This window comes from Nuphar pumila, chromosome 8 (genome assembly GCF_984573655.1).
Source record: "Nuphar pumila chromosome 8, dmNupPumi1.hap1.1, whole genome shotgun sequence".
Classification (NCBI taxonomy): domain Eukaryota; kingdom Viridiplantae; phylum Streptophyta; class Magnoliopsida; order Nymphaeales; family Nymphaeaceae; genus Nuphar; species Nuphar pumila.
In genome coordinates this window covers 107,934,438-107,951,391 of record NC_143256.1, presented here as the reverse complement: position 1 = coordinate 107,951,391, position 16,954 = coordinate 107,934,438, and the positions used below count along the sequence as shown (strand labels likewise).

Below are 16,954 nucleotides of genomic sequence, written 5' to 3'. Positions count from 1 at the left end.
TCCTCCCTCTACCCTACTAGTCCTTTTTTTTTAACGCCATTGCCAAATCATGAAAGCCCACGGTCGGTTAAGTGTTACTGTGAACAGCCATCACAATTTTCTACTGCCCCATCCTCTCTCTCTCTCTCTCTCTCTCTCTCTCTCTGTCTCTCTCTCCACGTGTATTTAGAAAGACACCTCATCCCTTTCAACCGTATAAAACCACTATATGCATCATACAACCACACACCAAGGGAGTCACCATGAGGGATGCAAACAACTTAGAAGCTGCCTCAGAGAGCAGTAGCACATCACTCTCCTCATCATCCCCACCATCCCCCTCATCAGCTTCCTCACAGACACGTCCAATTCAGAAGGCTCCCCTCCACCAAAAACCCAGATTGCCCGAGGAGGATGAGAACAAGAGGAAGAAGATGAGGGACAGCAAGCACCCCGTGTACAGGGGAGTGAGGATGAGGAACTGGGGCAAATGGGTCTCCGAGATCCGCGAGCCACGGAAGAAATCGAGGATCTGGCTGGGGACATTCCCGACGCCTGAGATGGCGGCCAGGGCACATGATGTGGCAGCTCTCAGCATCAAAGGCGCGACGGCTATACTCAATTTCCCTGAGTTGACATCTTCCCTCCCTAAGCCTGCCACATTATCGCCTCGGGATATACAGGCGGCCGCTGCTGCAGCGGCTGCTATGGAGCCAACTTCTGCTGTGACTCCTGCCACAACCGACACTGATGATTTTCATGTCATCAGCGGAGAGGAGGACATCACTGAACTTCCTTCGTTAAACGGGAATTACTCCTCTGCATTGCTGGAATCCTGTCAATCAATACTCGGCGACGATTTCCTGTATGATGTGCTGCCAGATTTCTCAATGGCCGAATCCATATCTTCGTGGTACTCTAAGACGAATGACTTTGGATTCATTGATCAGATGGCGCCAGTGGAAAACGGATTCGGATTCACCAGCAATGGTAATTTCGAGGCTTTGTTATGGGATTACTAGCACCATGAAACAACCGTTCTTGTTTGTAACTGGTTCTCTCTCTTCTTCTTCCTCTTCTTTTCTTTTTGTTCCAGGTTTTGTGTTTGTGGGTGCTCTTTCATTTTTCTTTTTCTCTTGAGACCCATTTGTTTGTGTGTCTGAGTGATAAAACTGTACAGCTTTTGAATGAAGAAAAGGAAAAAAATCCTTGTGTGTAAGACGTCCTTCTGGATCACAATGTTACTTTATTTTTTCCTTGAGATGTGTGTGTGAGAGAGAGAGAGAGAGAGAGGTACTTTAGAACAGACAATTTCTGCTTATTTCCTTTTGATGACCACCCCCATTTGTGCGCAGCCCCCAAAAGGGGTGAATGGCCTTGTGACCCTATTGACCCCATGCATAGTATGCATAGTCATGTTTGCCATAGCTCTTTGCTTGATCCTTTGATCTGACCTGCTTGCTTGTAGGGTCAATGTGAGGTTGAGGGACAAAGCCCAGCCTATTGGGGAGTACTAGTAGACAAATGAAAAAAAGTATGTCGGTCATTCAGAGAGAAGGAAATACAAGGTAGAACCTTTGTCATATGAGAACTCAATTACCATTTTCTCTCGTCACTCACTGGATCTGTCCTTGCATGATCTGATAGGTTGTTCATGTACCCTCTTTGCTATTTCTTCTTGTTCTCTCTATTTATCTCCCCATTGGTTCAGTGCCAAAAAAAAATTTATGAGAGAGCTGAGCATTCCCAAACAGAAACGTTAAGGATGCCAGAAGGATCTTGGATAAGTGTTAAGATGGTATTTTCCTGTTTTGGAAAGCAGAGATAAAAACAAAGAGAGGATGGAAAGGTGGTAATAATAGTAAAGAACATATCACAGAATTTCGTAGTTTTTTTTCACCTTTTCCTCCCACAAAAAACAAAGATAATTCAGAAATGCCTTTGAGCAATGAATTCAATTCCAGTCATCATCTCACCTCCTGACTCCACTCAGACAGTTCACCTACCCTCCCAACTTTTTCTTTTTCTCAACCAAGTGATTATCTCTTCATTTTCTATGGTGTGTATTAAAAAGGGGAAACGCAAAAGATGGATTTTTATGTCATATATTAATATGAAATATTCTGTATAAGTTAACCCCAGATACTATCAGAATCCTAAGGTTCTGATAATAGATAAAATCTCCACGTTAAGTTACAACAGTGAGATGTGTTTTCTCTTTTCATGAATGGAATGTGTAGGAGTTATAATTAACTGGGATTGCCACTCTACGCCCCAAGGGGAATTGGCGCATTGGGGTGGGGGGGTTGACCGCTAGGTGGGTGTTCAGGGTTTCATTCCCATGAGCGTCAACTCCTTGAGAACAAGGGATAAACCCTTGCTCAGCCGAATCTTGGTGGCTTTCCGGGGGTAAGGGGTGTGTCAGGGGTTTACACCGTCAAGACAGTAACTGAAAGTACGGTAGGCATAGCGAGGACGGGTAGCTAGGTCTCTGATTCCAATCATGGTTTTCCGGTCTTTCATGAAAAAACCTACACTTTTATCAGCTGAAACTATTTGTCAATATAAGACAATCAAAGTGACATAAGGCAATCAAAGGGAGAACGGACTCTACAGGCCTCTTACCCTTGTATTCAACCTTTCTGCTGGCATTATTATTATTGAGAGAGAGAGAGGGAGAGCAAAAAGAAGTAATTTTGGATATAAAAAGTTCACCACCATGATTTACTATGAGAGAGAGAGAGTAAAAAGAAAGTGCATCATCAGGTCAGATCTCTTTGGAACCGTTCATCCACAGAAAACATTATGACTGTATTCATTTTATATTAGATGGGTCTCAGATTTTTTTTTTTCAGAGCCATTGATGCTATATATGAGAGGCATCTAAAGCATTCAAAGTGGACCGCTGAAAATAATCCCAAAACCTTGTGTTTTGGAGGCCGTTCACGGTATCAGAAGCAGCTGACCTGATGAGCTCTAGAATAAAAAGAGGTCACTTTGGAACCAAAAAGGGGCACAAGATTTGCATTTAATGAAACTGATTTCCAACCGTTGAAATTTAATGTCCTGGAGATCAATCTGGGACTAACCCATCCTTCCAAGCTGTAGTTTTCAGAGGGGCACCCTTGTCACCCCTCCCCTTTCCTCAACCCTATTATCATTATTTTTTTCTCTTTTGTTTTATGAAAATAAATATATATATATATATATATAATTAAAAAAAAAACATATCGCCAAGAGGTGCATTGTTGACCATGCCCTGTCCAAATGCCTGCATGTAAAACTCCATAAGTACTTCCGAGAGGTGCCAAACTGACCTTCCTCTGTTCCAATGCTCTCGGTGTAACACTTCACAGTTGTTCCCCCTGTCCTCGATAAAAAAAAGAAAGGAACCCATTCTTTGATCCTAACCGTCCAGCTGAACCATCTGGATGGCTAGGATAAGTCTACATTCAGATGGTCTGAGTGTGGACCAATCCTAGCCATTGATTGGATGAGTAAGATTTAATGTTGGATGGAACCCGCGCCCTACGTCAAATGATGGGATCCGTACTCGTCCCCAGTTTGGGAAAGCTTCTCTTAAACCGGGAAAGGGCATCATACTGTTAAACATCATTGGTCATAGTGCACTCCAAAAACGTCCAGATTCCCCATGCATCATCATCCATGCACGCCAATGGCGACAGAAGAAACTAGTGGTTTACTTTAGTCCTCTTACCTAAACTATTCCTCCATTTGAATGATACTGCTAAGCTGTTTTGAGCCCCGAGGTCCTGTCTCGCCTACCTATTTGAGTTTTTTTATAGCTGCCCATCTCATCTGCCCTCCATTATTATTTAAAATTTTATATATATTTGCCAGATTTAGTAACCCTAATTAATCACCATTTACGTCATAAGATGCACTTAACTAATTAATACAAATTCTCTCACATGCTTGCTAATTAAGGGGAGCTTGCTTCAACTCCCTAGTTCTATGTCACGAGTGCATGCCCCTTTAATTTTGGCTCTATGACTAATGATACGACACGATATGTGTGATACGCTACATGTCTGTGATGAATACTGACATTTTTTTCTATTAAATTAATATTTTTTTTAGAGTATGTTCAATAATGAGAATATTCTTATGTATTAAAATATCAAAAAATATATCTTCTCATTGACTAAATAATAAAAAGCCATGCTCATGTCTCCTATTTTTTGAAAAGATTTGCATCGAGTTGATATCCGTGTCCATGTATTTGTGACATAGCTTTTAATTGTTTCATATGGCTCATTAGAGTGAATGCTTAACAAAAGAAGAAAACCCAAAAGAAATAAAACCCCTCACCTACTACTTTTTTTTTATTCCATGTACGGCATAATGGGCATATGATTAAATAATTAAGAATGATTTGCAGAAGAAGACAAAAGAAATGGTTTTTGCAATGACATTAACAACCCTCCCATAGGCCTCTTGCTTCCTTTGCTCTATTGTGGGCTAAATGCCTACCTCTATTTTCTATTGTTAAATTAAAAAAGAAAAAAGTCAGAGGCTGGACATTCTTACCTTTTTTTTAAATGTTGGGTGGCCTCTTTGCGTATTGTTTTACAATGAAAAGACATATACATAAATAAATAAATAAATTTAACAAGGGCGCAAAAAATGGAGAACATTATAAAGAATGTTAGTGAAGGGAAAAATGCTTATATGGTTCCCCCAAAAGTATTGTGCCCCAAGTGACTTTGACATCTTCCCTTCCTTCCATTGTCAATCCCTAATAAAATGTTTTAACAACTACTTACCATGAAAACCATGTGCATATAGATAGAATAGGTTAAACAAATTTGATTACTTTTTAATTATGAAGTTTATAGTAAATTTGAGATAGAGATAGAGGGAGAGATGCTTAGTGCTATTGTTACTATAAATATTATTATTATCACATTTAAAGTTTAATATAAAATTGATTACTTTGTGTTGTATTATGAAATTTAGACTAAATGAAAGGGCAAAAAAGTACCCCTACATATTGTAGAAGGGCAATCAAAGACAAGGTGGTCCTTTTGGTCATTTATCAAAAGCTTGATTAAGTCTAGAGCAAGAGAGATTAGTGTTTAGTACATCTATTATTTCGATGACTAGTGGCCCCCACGTTTTGGCATTATTTAGAAAAGAATAGGGATGAGAGAGAGAGAAAGGGATTGAGTCCAACCAAGTAGAAACAACGCCGAATATATCATCGAGCATCACCGTTTCCTAACCTAAAGCATAACGCATAAAATAAATTATTACATATTTGAGTATAATAGTTGATATGGTGATATTATATGGCATTATAAAGTCACTAACATGATGAGAGTTACGTGGTTGCCCCAACGCTCTCTTTCGCCACACTTACATAGGGCCCGTTTGCATGTCAGGACGTGAGCGTTCACCACACCAAAGTCGGGTGTCTAGGGCTGTTTTGTCCTTGGGCTTGCATTTGGCAAAACTTGGGACCACCTGCCAGTGGGAACCATTGTGTTCCTAGCTGAGCAGGTTTTGTCCTGCATTTCAAATGCTCCTTTGAGGACGATATGGGAAATGTTGTCCATTGCATTAAAATCCCACCAGCCAAGGGTGAGCAGAAATTTCTTGTCCGAACTACCTTGCTGCCACGTATCCTGCGAGTGCCAGAGAGTTCGAAGAAATAATGTATGTCCTTGTCTGACCCTTACTGCCCGATCAGAGACCGGACAACTAATGTGTTCCAACGTATTGAACAGGGTATATGACCCTTCCGCGATCCCTAAGGGCCGGGCCGTTTGATTCCCTTTCCGGGATGCACCAATAGTGGGCCCCATGAGCGTCCCGCGTGCTCACGCAAACGCGGGATGCATGAATGCTAAATTGGTGCATTTCGGGAACGCTTATTTGACGCCCGCCGCTGTTCCGTACTCCCCCAGGGAACAGTGAAGAACGGACACTCTCAGACAAAACAAAAAAAAATCATTTTTTTAGGCACGTTGACAGGATTGGGCATAACCCTTGTTTGGAAATGCGTGGACATTCTGGAGTGTCCTGTCCATGCGCATCCGTGATTCAAACACACCCTAAATGCTAAAGGCGAGGTGATCTCATGGTTTATATGGGGGTGAAGACAATTGGGTCGGTCCATAAATTATCCTCTCTTTTTGCCAAATTTGGTTTAAAAGATTGAAGAGATCTAAGAGGAAAGTAGACATGTTAAATCTTTAAGTATTTTGTTAATTGCTGATCTTGTGATTTAGAGTTTTAATTGGCTTTATAAGACTTCAGTTAGGAAATTTTCTTAAAGGGTTTAAGGAGCGATTGATTGATGACCTCCCACGTCAGTTAATCACTATATTTATTTAGTAAACTTGTTTTTTCATTCTTTTTCCCTAATCAGTGTAATCACTATGTTTATTTAGTAAAGCTTTTCTTTCATAAGAAAGTATATGTCCAGTCCTTTGATAAGACTACCTGCACAAAGAACCAAGGTGGTTTGTGATGTGATAATACTTGGTTTCCTACTGTATACACGTAATCTTTAGGGGCATTTGTTATACTCTCACTCAAGGAAACTATTTTTCCTTTGAAAGGGCCACTTTGGAGGAAAAGTCCTTTCTCACAGAGGGAGGTATGAACTCATTTTGACAGGAAAGCTGTTTTTTTCATTTTTTTTTTTTGTTTGAAAGGCAAGTTGGGGTTAGGCAGACCCCTACCAGATATACAACTATACCCTTGGGTTTTGAACCTGCAAACACAAGGTGATGTGCACTAGCTGCTCCTACCAGACAAGCCGAGCCCTTGTTGGTTTTTTCTTTTGCATTTATTATGTGAGTCCCACGATATATTTTTCTTTTGAAAGAGGTACTATTTCATATGAAAACAAAAACTTTCATAGGAAAGGGCATGAAACAAATACCCCCTTAGAGAGAGAGAGAGAGATACATAACACGTTGACAGGTTTAATTGTAGAATTTTGTGTGAACCACCAAATATAATGTTGAAATAGATGCATCGACAACGGTTGGGCATAAGCATTGATTACCAAGTTATTAGGAGGTAAGGTGCTATGACTGCTACTGCACTGTGGTACTTACCTATAAGGAATTCTTAGCTCGTTCTTAGACACAAAAACAGACACTTACTATGTAGAGTCACGATAACATTAATGTCCCTTACCAACCGCTACATTTTGCTCCTAGGCCATTTATTACTTTGAGAAAGCATATCTTATAGTTTTCCAGTGTGAATATATCGCAAATTCCATTAGTCACTGGCTTATAAGGACTCAAATACACACCTGGCTAGGTGGGTCAGCTTAAGGGCCAATGAAAAACTATATCCAGTGGATAAGAGAGTGTACTCGTAGGGTATGTTTGGTTGCATGTGACATGAGATTTAAAATGTGAATCTCATTTGAACAAGTACCACAAAAGCAATCAAACACAAAAACTTTCTTTTACATAGAACTTCAAAAACAAGTCTCATTAAAAATGTGGTTGGCTCGTAGCCTCAACAGTGGGATTTAGAAAATAAATCCCACTTGAGGTCTCATGAGATTTGAAATCTCACGAGATTTTAAAAATAAATCTCTTTTGGATAGTATTTTCACTTTTAAAAAATTCAACCAAACTTACTTAGAGTTTTATACAGTGGACCCAGATCAGGGCCATGGTCAATGTGGTACCTTTTGGCTCATAAGAGGACTTCGGAACCATAATAGTGGTTTCTTCACTTTATAAAGAAAAAAGAAAGATGCCACATTAATGGTGCAACTCAGAGTTTGACTATCAAATGCAATAAGGAAAAAAGAAGAAAATAAAAAGGATTTTCGGCTGCTTTTGATTTCCTAATTTGGCGTTAAGAACAAAATCAAACATGTTAGCCCATTTTGACATGCAATATTCATTGTTTTTTATTTCATTTGCTTATATAGAAAATAAAATTGTCTTCTCTAAATCTACTGCACTGTGTCAGCTTCTTTTTCTAAATCTGTGAGTGGACAGATTTTGTCTAACCTCTTTTACTAAATTGGTCTTGCATTATCTCCTAGTTGATCCATTTTTTTTTTAATATCAGGGAGAAGTCACTGATTTTTTTTAATTGCCAAGAGGTTCAACATTGACCGCACCACATTTCAAAGCCCTTTATGTAGAACTCCATTGGTATCCCCTTGACCACAGGGAAAGCATTATCTTATGCAATGGCTCTTGTTTTTAAACAAGTCAAGCAAGCAACCACCTAGCTAGCTAGGTGTGTGGAGCCCACGCGGGACATTGTTTTTTTGGGTCATTTACCTACATAAGGTTGCTCCATTTCTCCTTTTCTTATACTTCTATCCACTAACATTTGTAAGCTTGGTTTTCAATGGGATGTGGTATTTAAAAAAAAAAAAAAATCCCATCCATGTTTTGTCTCTCTAGAAGGGAAACTTCCATAAGCCATGATCATCAAGTCACATGAAAGGAGACTAGCAAAATTGTGGCTTAACCAATATTTGGAGGTAGTTTTTTTTTTTTTTTTAGGGGAAAGTAAACTCCATTTTATTTAATTAAACTAAAGAGAAGACATCAGGGCGATGAGTTATCAACCCTCAGGCTTACAAGAATAATTAACAAATGGGTTGGGTCGGGTAAACGGGTTCTCAGGTTCACGGGTCGGGTTGGCAGGTTGACGGGTCGGATTGGCGGGTTGGTGGGTTGACCCACCGGCCTAACCCGTTTATTAAACGGACCAGGCGGGTTGGCATACCCCTAACACGAACCCGACCCGTTTAATAAACGGGTTAGGCGGGTCTACCCGTTTATTAAACAGGTTCATTTTTTCCAAACCTGAACCCGCCTAAGAGGCGGGTTGGCGGGTCGGGTCAGGTTTTGCCACCCCTAATGAGGACCATACACACTCAGCCGAGAATGTGTCAACCCCAACCTCTCCCAATGACTGGCAGTAGGAGGCCACCGGAAACTCCCAAGATGCCGAGAAGGACCGCATGCATACGTCCGCCCCAATGGCCGATGGTGGTCTGCCCCCAACGGCCGATGGTGCTAGCCTGATAACGATTGGGCCATCTATTGTTGGGTCACCATTGCATGTGATAACCCAAATGAACATGGACAACAAAGTTTTGGGGCTCCGCTTGGTTGGTAGGAGCGGTCAGTGCACATCACTTTATGACGGGACGTTGCAGGTTCCAAACCCAATGGTATGTTTAACTGGTGGGATCTGCCTAACCCCAACTTGCCTACCTCAAAAAAGATGGCGTGTGATTGTTTGATTTCCATTTCTCTTGTAAAAAGGATTCTACTTTTCCAAATTGATGGTTCAGTGCTACTGGCTAAGGCTATAGAAATCTATTTTATAGAAATTATGGACTCACTCTTATGTTGCTCTTCTCTTGTGGCTAAGTGGGTTGACTTGAGGCTTTCAATCTAAAGGATGTCGAGAGTTCGATACTCGAAGGTGCACATCCTTGCCACAAAGGCAAAGCTAGCATGATCTTTAATGAGTGAAAGAGGCAGCTAAAGGGTTTTAACCGCTTGAAAGCGGGTCATACAATAAGGTGTCATTCTCTGACGGGTCCTACCACCACAGCTGGAGATTCCCTTTGTTAAATATCAAAAAAGAAAAAAAAAAAATCTCAGCCATTGCATTATGTCAAATGTAAAACATCAATAATACATAAAATGCATAGCCTAGCAATTGACTACATAGGGAAAAGGAAAACAAAGAAATCCAAGCGATCCAAAAAAATCAGTGGTTTTTCTTCAACATAAAAAAAAAAAAAAAAGTTGGTCTGATATTCTGTTTGCTGCAATTGGCATCCAGCTTCTATACAAAATCGTGTCATAAATTGACAAAACATGAAAGTAAGCTATCAAGTAATATTCATTGCTCATTTTTAGGAATATAATATGATATTAAAATATATATATATATATATATGTAGAAGCATAAACTCTCAAAACAGAAACACAACATAAAATAGTGGATACATTTTAATATAGTTTCAGTTTATTTTGAATGTTGGGAACCATGATATGCACCTGGATTGGAACTGCAAAAATAAACGTGTTCAAGAAAAAAAATTTATAGCGAGAAAATGGCTCAATAATCATTGCAATTAGTTAATGAAGGCGCAGCAAGCATAAAGGCTTTAAAGGAATGCATATTTATGTTTCCCTTTTTATTTTCTCTTTCAATTTTATACCGATAAACGTGGTCATGACTCATGAGGATAATAAACTTTGATTACTTTCCCTTTCCTTTTTCTCTTTTTATTCCTATTTACCGAGGTACAACTCTAGAGAATGAATAAAACATAGATGACACTATTAATGCACACGACAACTTCACACACTTGGCTAGGCGGGTGGGCTTGCTTAAGACGTTGAAGTTAATGGATGTCGTGAGTTCGATATTTGGTATGTGCACCCCCAATATCTGCAAGGTTGAAATCAACAGGAAACTATTTCTCATGGCCAAAGGAGAGTAGAGTTTTGCACTGCAGATTCTGAAACAGGGTCATTGTCAACATGGAACCTCGCACGCAAGAATCACATGACCAATGCTGTCAGTATCAGTATCGACCCTGAATTGTTGGGCCACCGATTCAGCTCTATCAGTTGATACAGATACTCAACTGATGTATGAATATCGTCTAATTAATAAGATTAAGAGTCATCACTTGTGAATGTGATGAGGTTAGCACATTCTGATATGTGAGTATCTTTCGATTGATAATGTTAAATTCTCAATTGTAAATATCTTGAGGTTCACACACTCTAAATAAGTTCACATACTTTTATATGTGAATGTCATCCAATTATTAAGGTTTATATTAGAGCTTGTGAATACCATGAGGATATTCAAAAACTCCAACATGTGAATGTCACAAACATCTTGCATACTTTGATATAAATCATGTAATCATTCGAATACAATTTGAACATATGTTATTTTACATGCAAATATACATTCACAATAAAAAAATAAGTTATAATTTGTATATATATCTGCAATATATACCTTGCTATATTTCACAAATTCACAGCATAAAAAACTTGTACGAAAAACTTGTTATAATTTATATATACATTGACAAATTTATGATATACATTGGTACATTGACACATTCACAATATACAAAAACCTGTTATAATTTATATATACATTGAGACATTAACAATATATGCATTGATATATTGACATATTCATAGTATAAAAATATATATACAAAAATTGACACATTCACAGTGTACAAAAAACCTGTTACAATTTATATATACATTGAAACATTAACAGTATATACATTGGTATATTGACATATTCATAGTATAAAAAAATATATATAAAATATATATAATTCATACAATGACATTAAAAAAATGTTACAATTTATATATACATCAACACATTCATAATATATACATTCAAATACTAAAACAATAGCATTCCAATTTAAACTTCTCATTCAATTACAACAAAAGTTTGTTGATCAAATTATAATTGTTTGTGAATGTATCTATACAATAGAAAACCATTTGTGAATTTTATCACAAATGTGAAGAATTCAGAACTTGTGACTCTTGTGGATGTCGCATACCTTATCCTCATGTTCTTAGCTTCTTAGACTCTCTATCCTTACTAGAGAGCATCATTGCGTGAGTGTTTATAAGATCTTATTGATTATGTATAATGACATCCTTTGCTTAAAGTAGATCTTGTAGCCTACATATTCCAGCACTTATAAGAGCAAGGTTGCATCCACTCTACTTGCAGTCCTTCTAAGCTTCTATCTTCTTGACCCAATTTGTTCCTCCTCCTATGATTATGTAATGAATATATATATATATATATATATATATATATATATATATATATATATATATATAAAGTGTATGAGGTAATAAATTTGTAATGAAAGTCTATTTTTAACAAAGTTAATATATTGTATAAGTGCATTATACCATCTCGCAACCCTTCTTTCTATTAGAACTGCTTGGCAACTCTTGGTTGTCAACAACTATGTTCACTGGTAGACACATTCTATGCAATACAAGTTGATCTCATCAACAAAGTTGCACCAATTTTCAAGTTCAGAGAATAATATTGTAGGGTAATCGTTCGATCAATCATTCAAGTAGGTTGAGATGCTTCTGCTAATTACGAGACGGTGACAAAGTTGTTGTTGAGCATACCCAAATTATCGGACCACTCGACTAGCCATTTGGTGTTCAACTTTATTCATGTTGTGCAACCAAATGTCCTTTCTTGTAAGGTACATGGCTTGGGCAACCTGATCTTCCTTCATATTAGAATCTTTATAGGATCACCACATTACCTAAAGAATGAAGTTTCATTCATGGTTAGTATCCTATATTGCAGTATTTATAAAAATATAACCACTTTTTTCATGTATACTTGCATGTGCTTTGGTCAGCACCCGCAACTTTGTAATGCAAAGAGCCCTCACCAACTGAGTACTCATCCCTCTTCCATTATTCCCCTCCTTTTCTTCTTCGGAGTGTAGGTTTTCTTCAGTGCATGACTTACTTCACATAGTAATACATGAAAATTTAGGTACTTGGTCACATTTAAGGGGCCTTCCAATAGATATGTGCTCCTTTATTCAAAACTGCAAGGATCAATACATGGATTAATATAAAAATTAATAGATAAAGATAACAAAATCATGCTTTTATATCAATCAAATCAAATTAAATAAATATTTGTACCTCTAATAATACCAACATGACAGTCAAGTTTTTTCTTCTGCAGCTCATGTGACTCAAACTTGCATACAGATGTGCAAGTGAAGTTGCTCCTCATACATATTTATTGACGCTACTCAGAGCTACCCCTACACTTGAGGGTATCATCATGTGTCTCACGCTAGAGCCAAGTGGGGCATCCGGTATGCATTAAGACACAATTGTGTGCATCTCAACACCTCTCTTTGGCAGGTCTGGTTTCTTTGTTAAAATACAATATTTCTTATATGGTTTCTAATTTTTTGCAGGTCTTTAAAATCCTTTAACAAATTGAATGGAGGCTTGGGAGGATATTTATCAACTTCATCTGGTCAAGAAAATCAAATGGGAAAGCTTTACATAAGGTGGCATGGGCGCTAGTTGTTAACCGATTGAGCAAGGTGGTCTTGGGATTAAGGACTTAAAGATTTTGAACTTAGCATTCCTCTTTACATAGCTCTGAAGAATATGTGTGAAAGATGACATAATCTCATAGGTCCTCAACAAAAAATACGTGTTAAATGAGTGGCCTTGGAATTGGATTAATAACAACATATAGAAGAAAGGTTCAAATATTTGGAGAGGTTGGTTCAAGGTTTTTGATTGTTTCCTTCTATTATGATCAACACTGGGGATGGGGCTAAAATGTTGTTATGGAAAGATGTATGATTGAGTGACCAATGTCTTAAAAGGCAAGCTTCTTGAACTCTATGATGCAGTTAGGGGCATGTTTCTCTTCATAGTGGCTATCAACAACACTCAGTAATTGCGCAATCCTATGTTGTGGGGTTGATCCTCCTTCAGGCGATCAACCAGAAGACCAGAGGATGAGAAGCAGGAGAAAATGAAGGGGAAATGATTGGGAAGAAGAGGCAATGCGGAGGTGAAAAATGGATTGGGAAGAAGAAGTCGGGTGGAGGGGTGAAACGCTATCTCTTCAGTAGCCCATAGGAAAAAGCATCAGAAGAAGTAAGAAGATCATGAAAAAAGAAGCATGAAGGGGTGAAAAGCGGTCGTAGAGAGGAAGAATGCATATGGAGGGGTGAAAAGCGGTGAAGGAGAGGAGGCTTAGATGCCTCTTCTTATAGGCAGAAAGGGAAGGATAGAGAGAGAGCGGGAGGTCTCTGCGGCTTCTCTCATAACGAAAGGTCGTTAGGATTTTCAACCTGGGTCCTCTAAATTTTGAAATTTTCGACAAGAAGTTTTAATTAAAAAAAAATCATAAAGAAGGCCTATGTACAAGTTTTTCTAAAAATGGTGTAGGAAGCTATATTTTCTAGAAATTTTTCTTTTTATATTCTTTTTGATAAAAATTCTAAAGATATGAGGAAAAATATGGGGTTTTTTAGAAAATGGGATCCACAACGAGGTTTTTGAAAGATTTTTATAAAATATTCATTTTAAAATTGTAAGTTTTTCTAAAATAAGGATTTTTATAAAATATATGATTTATTTCAAAAAATGAACCCCAAAATGGATTTAAATCCTGGATTTTGAGAAAATATTGTTTTTGGATCTCGCATTGAGATTGGATCCAGATAAAACATCCGATAAGATTCAAATAATTGATTTTTTTAAATTTTATGGAATAATAAGAGATTCGAAATCAGAATTGGACCCAGATATCCAATTTGGATCTAGAATTGGGTCAAATGTGAAAATTGAGTCTGGATTTTAGTGAATCCGAGAAATAAATGGAATTTTGGTTAAAATTGACCCGATTATTCAGAAGATGGAGCCAGGGGCAGAAAGAGATTTTTTAAATTTTTTTAAAAATTTTGGGGTGTTCACAACTATGATAAACGATTGTATATCATGAATGAGGATCATAATCTGTCCAACACCTCCTTTGAGTACTCTTTTCATTGAGTGATCGATCCTAAAAGATGTTAAACTAGTGACTTTCTAATTTATCGAATCACTTTTTGTAGCTTGAATCTCGTGCTGCATATGAATTAGTATACATTAACAATCGATATACACTATTTATAAGATAAGTATTGGACAAGTAACAATAAAATACTTACAGTCGACTATTGATATACACTATTTCAATCAGTCGTCGTGTGTCAGACTGAGAAGACCCAGCATCCGTACGACTCTCTTGGATTGTTGTATAAAAATAAGAAAATCTATGTACACATTCTATCTATATATTGAGTAAATAACTTTAACCATTATAGAACTATACATACCAATCGGCGTTGTCTCGTGATGTGTATGACTAGCTGGTGTAGGTGGGTCATGTGTAGGCGAAACATCAGCTATAGAACAATGCATTAGAAATTCACACAATGTACATTTAAACTAATCAAGTATATAATTATTTAAATGATATACCTATTGAAGTTGTACGTTTAGACAAAGACTGAGACTGGCGATCACTGAGCTGGGATCCTATAAAAATGATTAACAAGTAACAATTTTTATATCAACATATAAGCAAAAATATAATCAATATCTATATTTAAATATAACACAAAGACATCTACCTAATATTATCCCACAGCCTCTACTTGATCCTCGACCACTGGGTGCTCGACCACTGCGACCTCCACGAACTATATTCTAATGTTGCTGAAAACGTTTACGGTACAATTTACTTTCTTGCCCAAGGTTTTGAGGACTCGCAAACTTCCATGGCTCTGTCACCATATCTTCATGAAATAATCAGCTCTCTCCTCTTGGCAGTTGATCGGAAGGATGCCATAGATTCTCGGCTCAGGTCTGCTGCTTATGAGACCTTGAAGGAAGTGATAAGATGTGCAAACTTGTTAGAAGATGCCAAGATTATTGAACAACTAATTCCTGTTGTCTTGGATAGATTTGAACAAACCATGAAAATTCAGATAATCTCTGTGGTGTAATTCAGATGATAGAGAAAAGCAAGGGGGGCCTGCAAGCTTTACTCTGTGGTGTAATTCAGGTGATCATCCAAAAGATGACTGTACCTGAGGTTGCTAAAGCCACTATTCTCCAGGCAGCAGATCGAATCATGAGCTTGTTTTTTGGGGTGTTTGCTTGTAGGAGTACCACTATCCATGAAGAAGTGATGCCTGCTATTGGATCATTGGCATGTGCTACTCGTCCTGAATTTGACAAATATATGCCAGAGTTTTATAAGTACTTGGAAATGGGTTTGCAGAACTTTGAAGAATACCAAGTTTGTGTGATATCGATCGGAGTTGTTGGGGATATCTGGCGCGCACTGGATGATAAGGTTCTCAAGTACTGTGATGGCATCATGACCCACCTTCTCAAAGATCTTTCTAGTAGCATGTTGCATCTATCTGTAAAGCCTCCCATCTTTTCTTGTTTTGGGGATATTGCTCTGGCCATTGAACAGAATTTTGAGAAGTACCTTCCATATGACATGCCCATGCTACAAGGTGCGTCTGAAGTCTGTGCTAGGCTGGGTGGCCAAGATGAAGAAATGTTTGATTATGGCAATCAACTAAGGCGAGGCATTTTTGAAGCATACTCATGTATCCTGCAAGGTTTTAAAAATTCCAAAGCAGAACTGATGATGCCCTATGCAAGTCACCTCCTGCAATTTATAGAGACAGTCTTCCAGGATAAGGATAGGTAATGCCTTTTCATCTTCTATTTTCTATCTAAGGGAAAACTTACATGGTCCCGTTTCTATATTAATCTTGTTGACATTACATGTTTATTTGGCTTCAATGTCTTTGCATAGCTACGCAAATTTGTTATTTTTGGTGTCTGCTGATAAAATCTTCTTGTTTGTTTATGCAGGGATGAGAGTGTGACCAAAGCTGCAAAGCTGCAGTTGGTGTGTTGGGTGACCTAGCAGATACTCTTGGAGTGAATACCTCGATGTTGTTCAATGGCTTATCGTTCTACATAGAATTCAATGGGTAAAAAAAGGAAGGGGAAAAAAAAGAAGGGAAGGGAAAGGAGAGCAGAGGGGGAAAGGCCACTAATCCCTGACGTACCTGAGGAGGACAGTGGCCTCGTTGGGTCTCCGACGGTAGCGCGAGTTGGCGACAGAGGTGGAGTGAGGGAAGAGAGAGGAGGAGAAGGTGGTGCAGCAGACAGGGCTCGCGACAGCGGCACGGGGTCGGTCGACAGGGGTCAGCGATGGCGTTGTTCCGTCAGGAAGCCGATTTGGGGGTAATCAGAGAGAGAGAGAGAGAGGGATGGAGAATTTTGTGCCCTAGATGAGCCATTTTATATCGAAAAGTAGCGACAAAAACATTGTCTCAAACACT

The 16,954-nt window shown here is 38.3% G+C and overlaps 1 protein-coding gene and 1 pseudogene across 1 annotated transcript; both read left to right on the top strand.

Moving 5' to 3' along the window:
- Window positions 1-236: 236 nt before the first annotated feature.
- Window positions 237-1,179, top strand: LOC149830159 (ethylene-responsive transcription factor ERF042-like). The gene has a single exon (XM_090015722.1). The coding sequence runs from the start codon at window positions 243-245 to the stop codon at window positions 999-1,001; it is 759 nt and encodes a 252-aa protein (XP_089871848.1). The 5' UTR covers window positions 237-242; the 3' UTR covers window positions 1,002-1,179.
- A 7,801-nt stretch (window positions 1,180-8,980) lies between these two features.
- Window positions 8,981-16,604, top strand: LOC149830158 (importin subunit beta-1-like; annotated as a pseudogene).
- The last annotated feature ends 350 nt before the right edge of the window (window positions 16,605-16,954 follow it).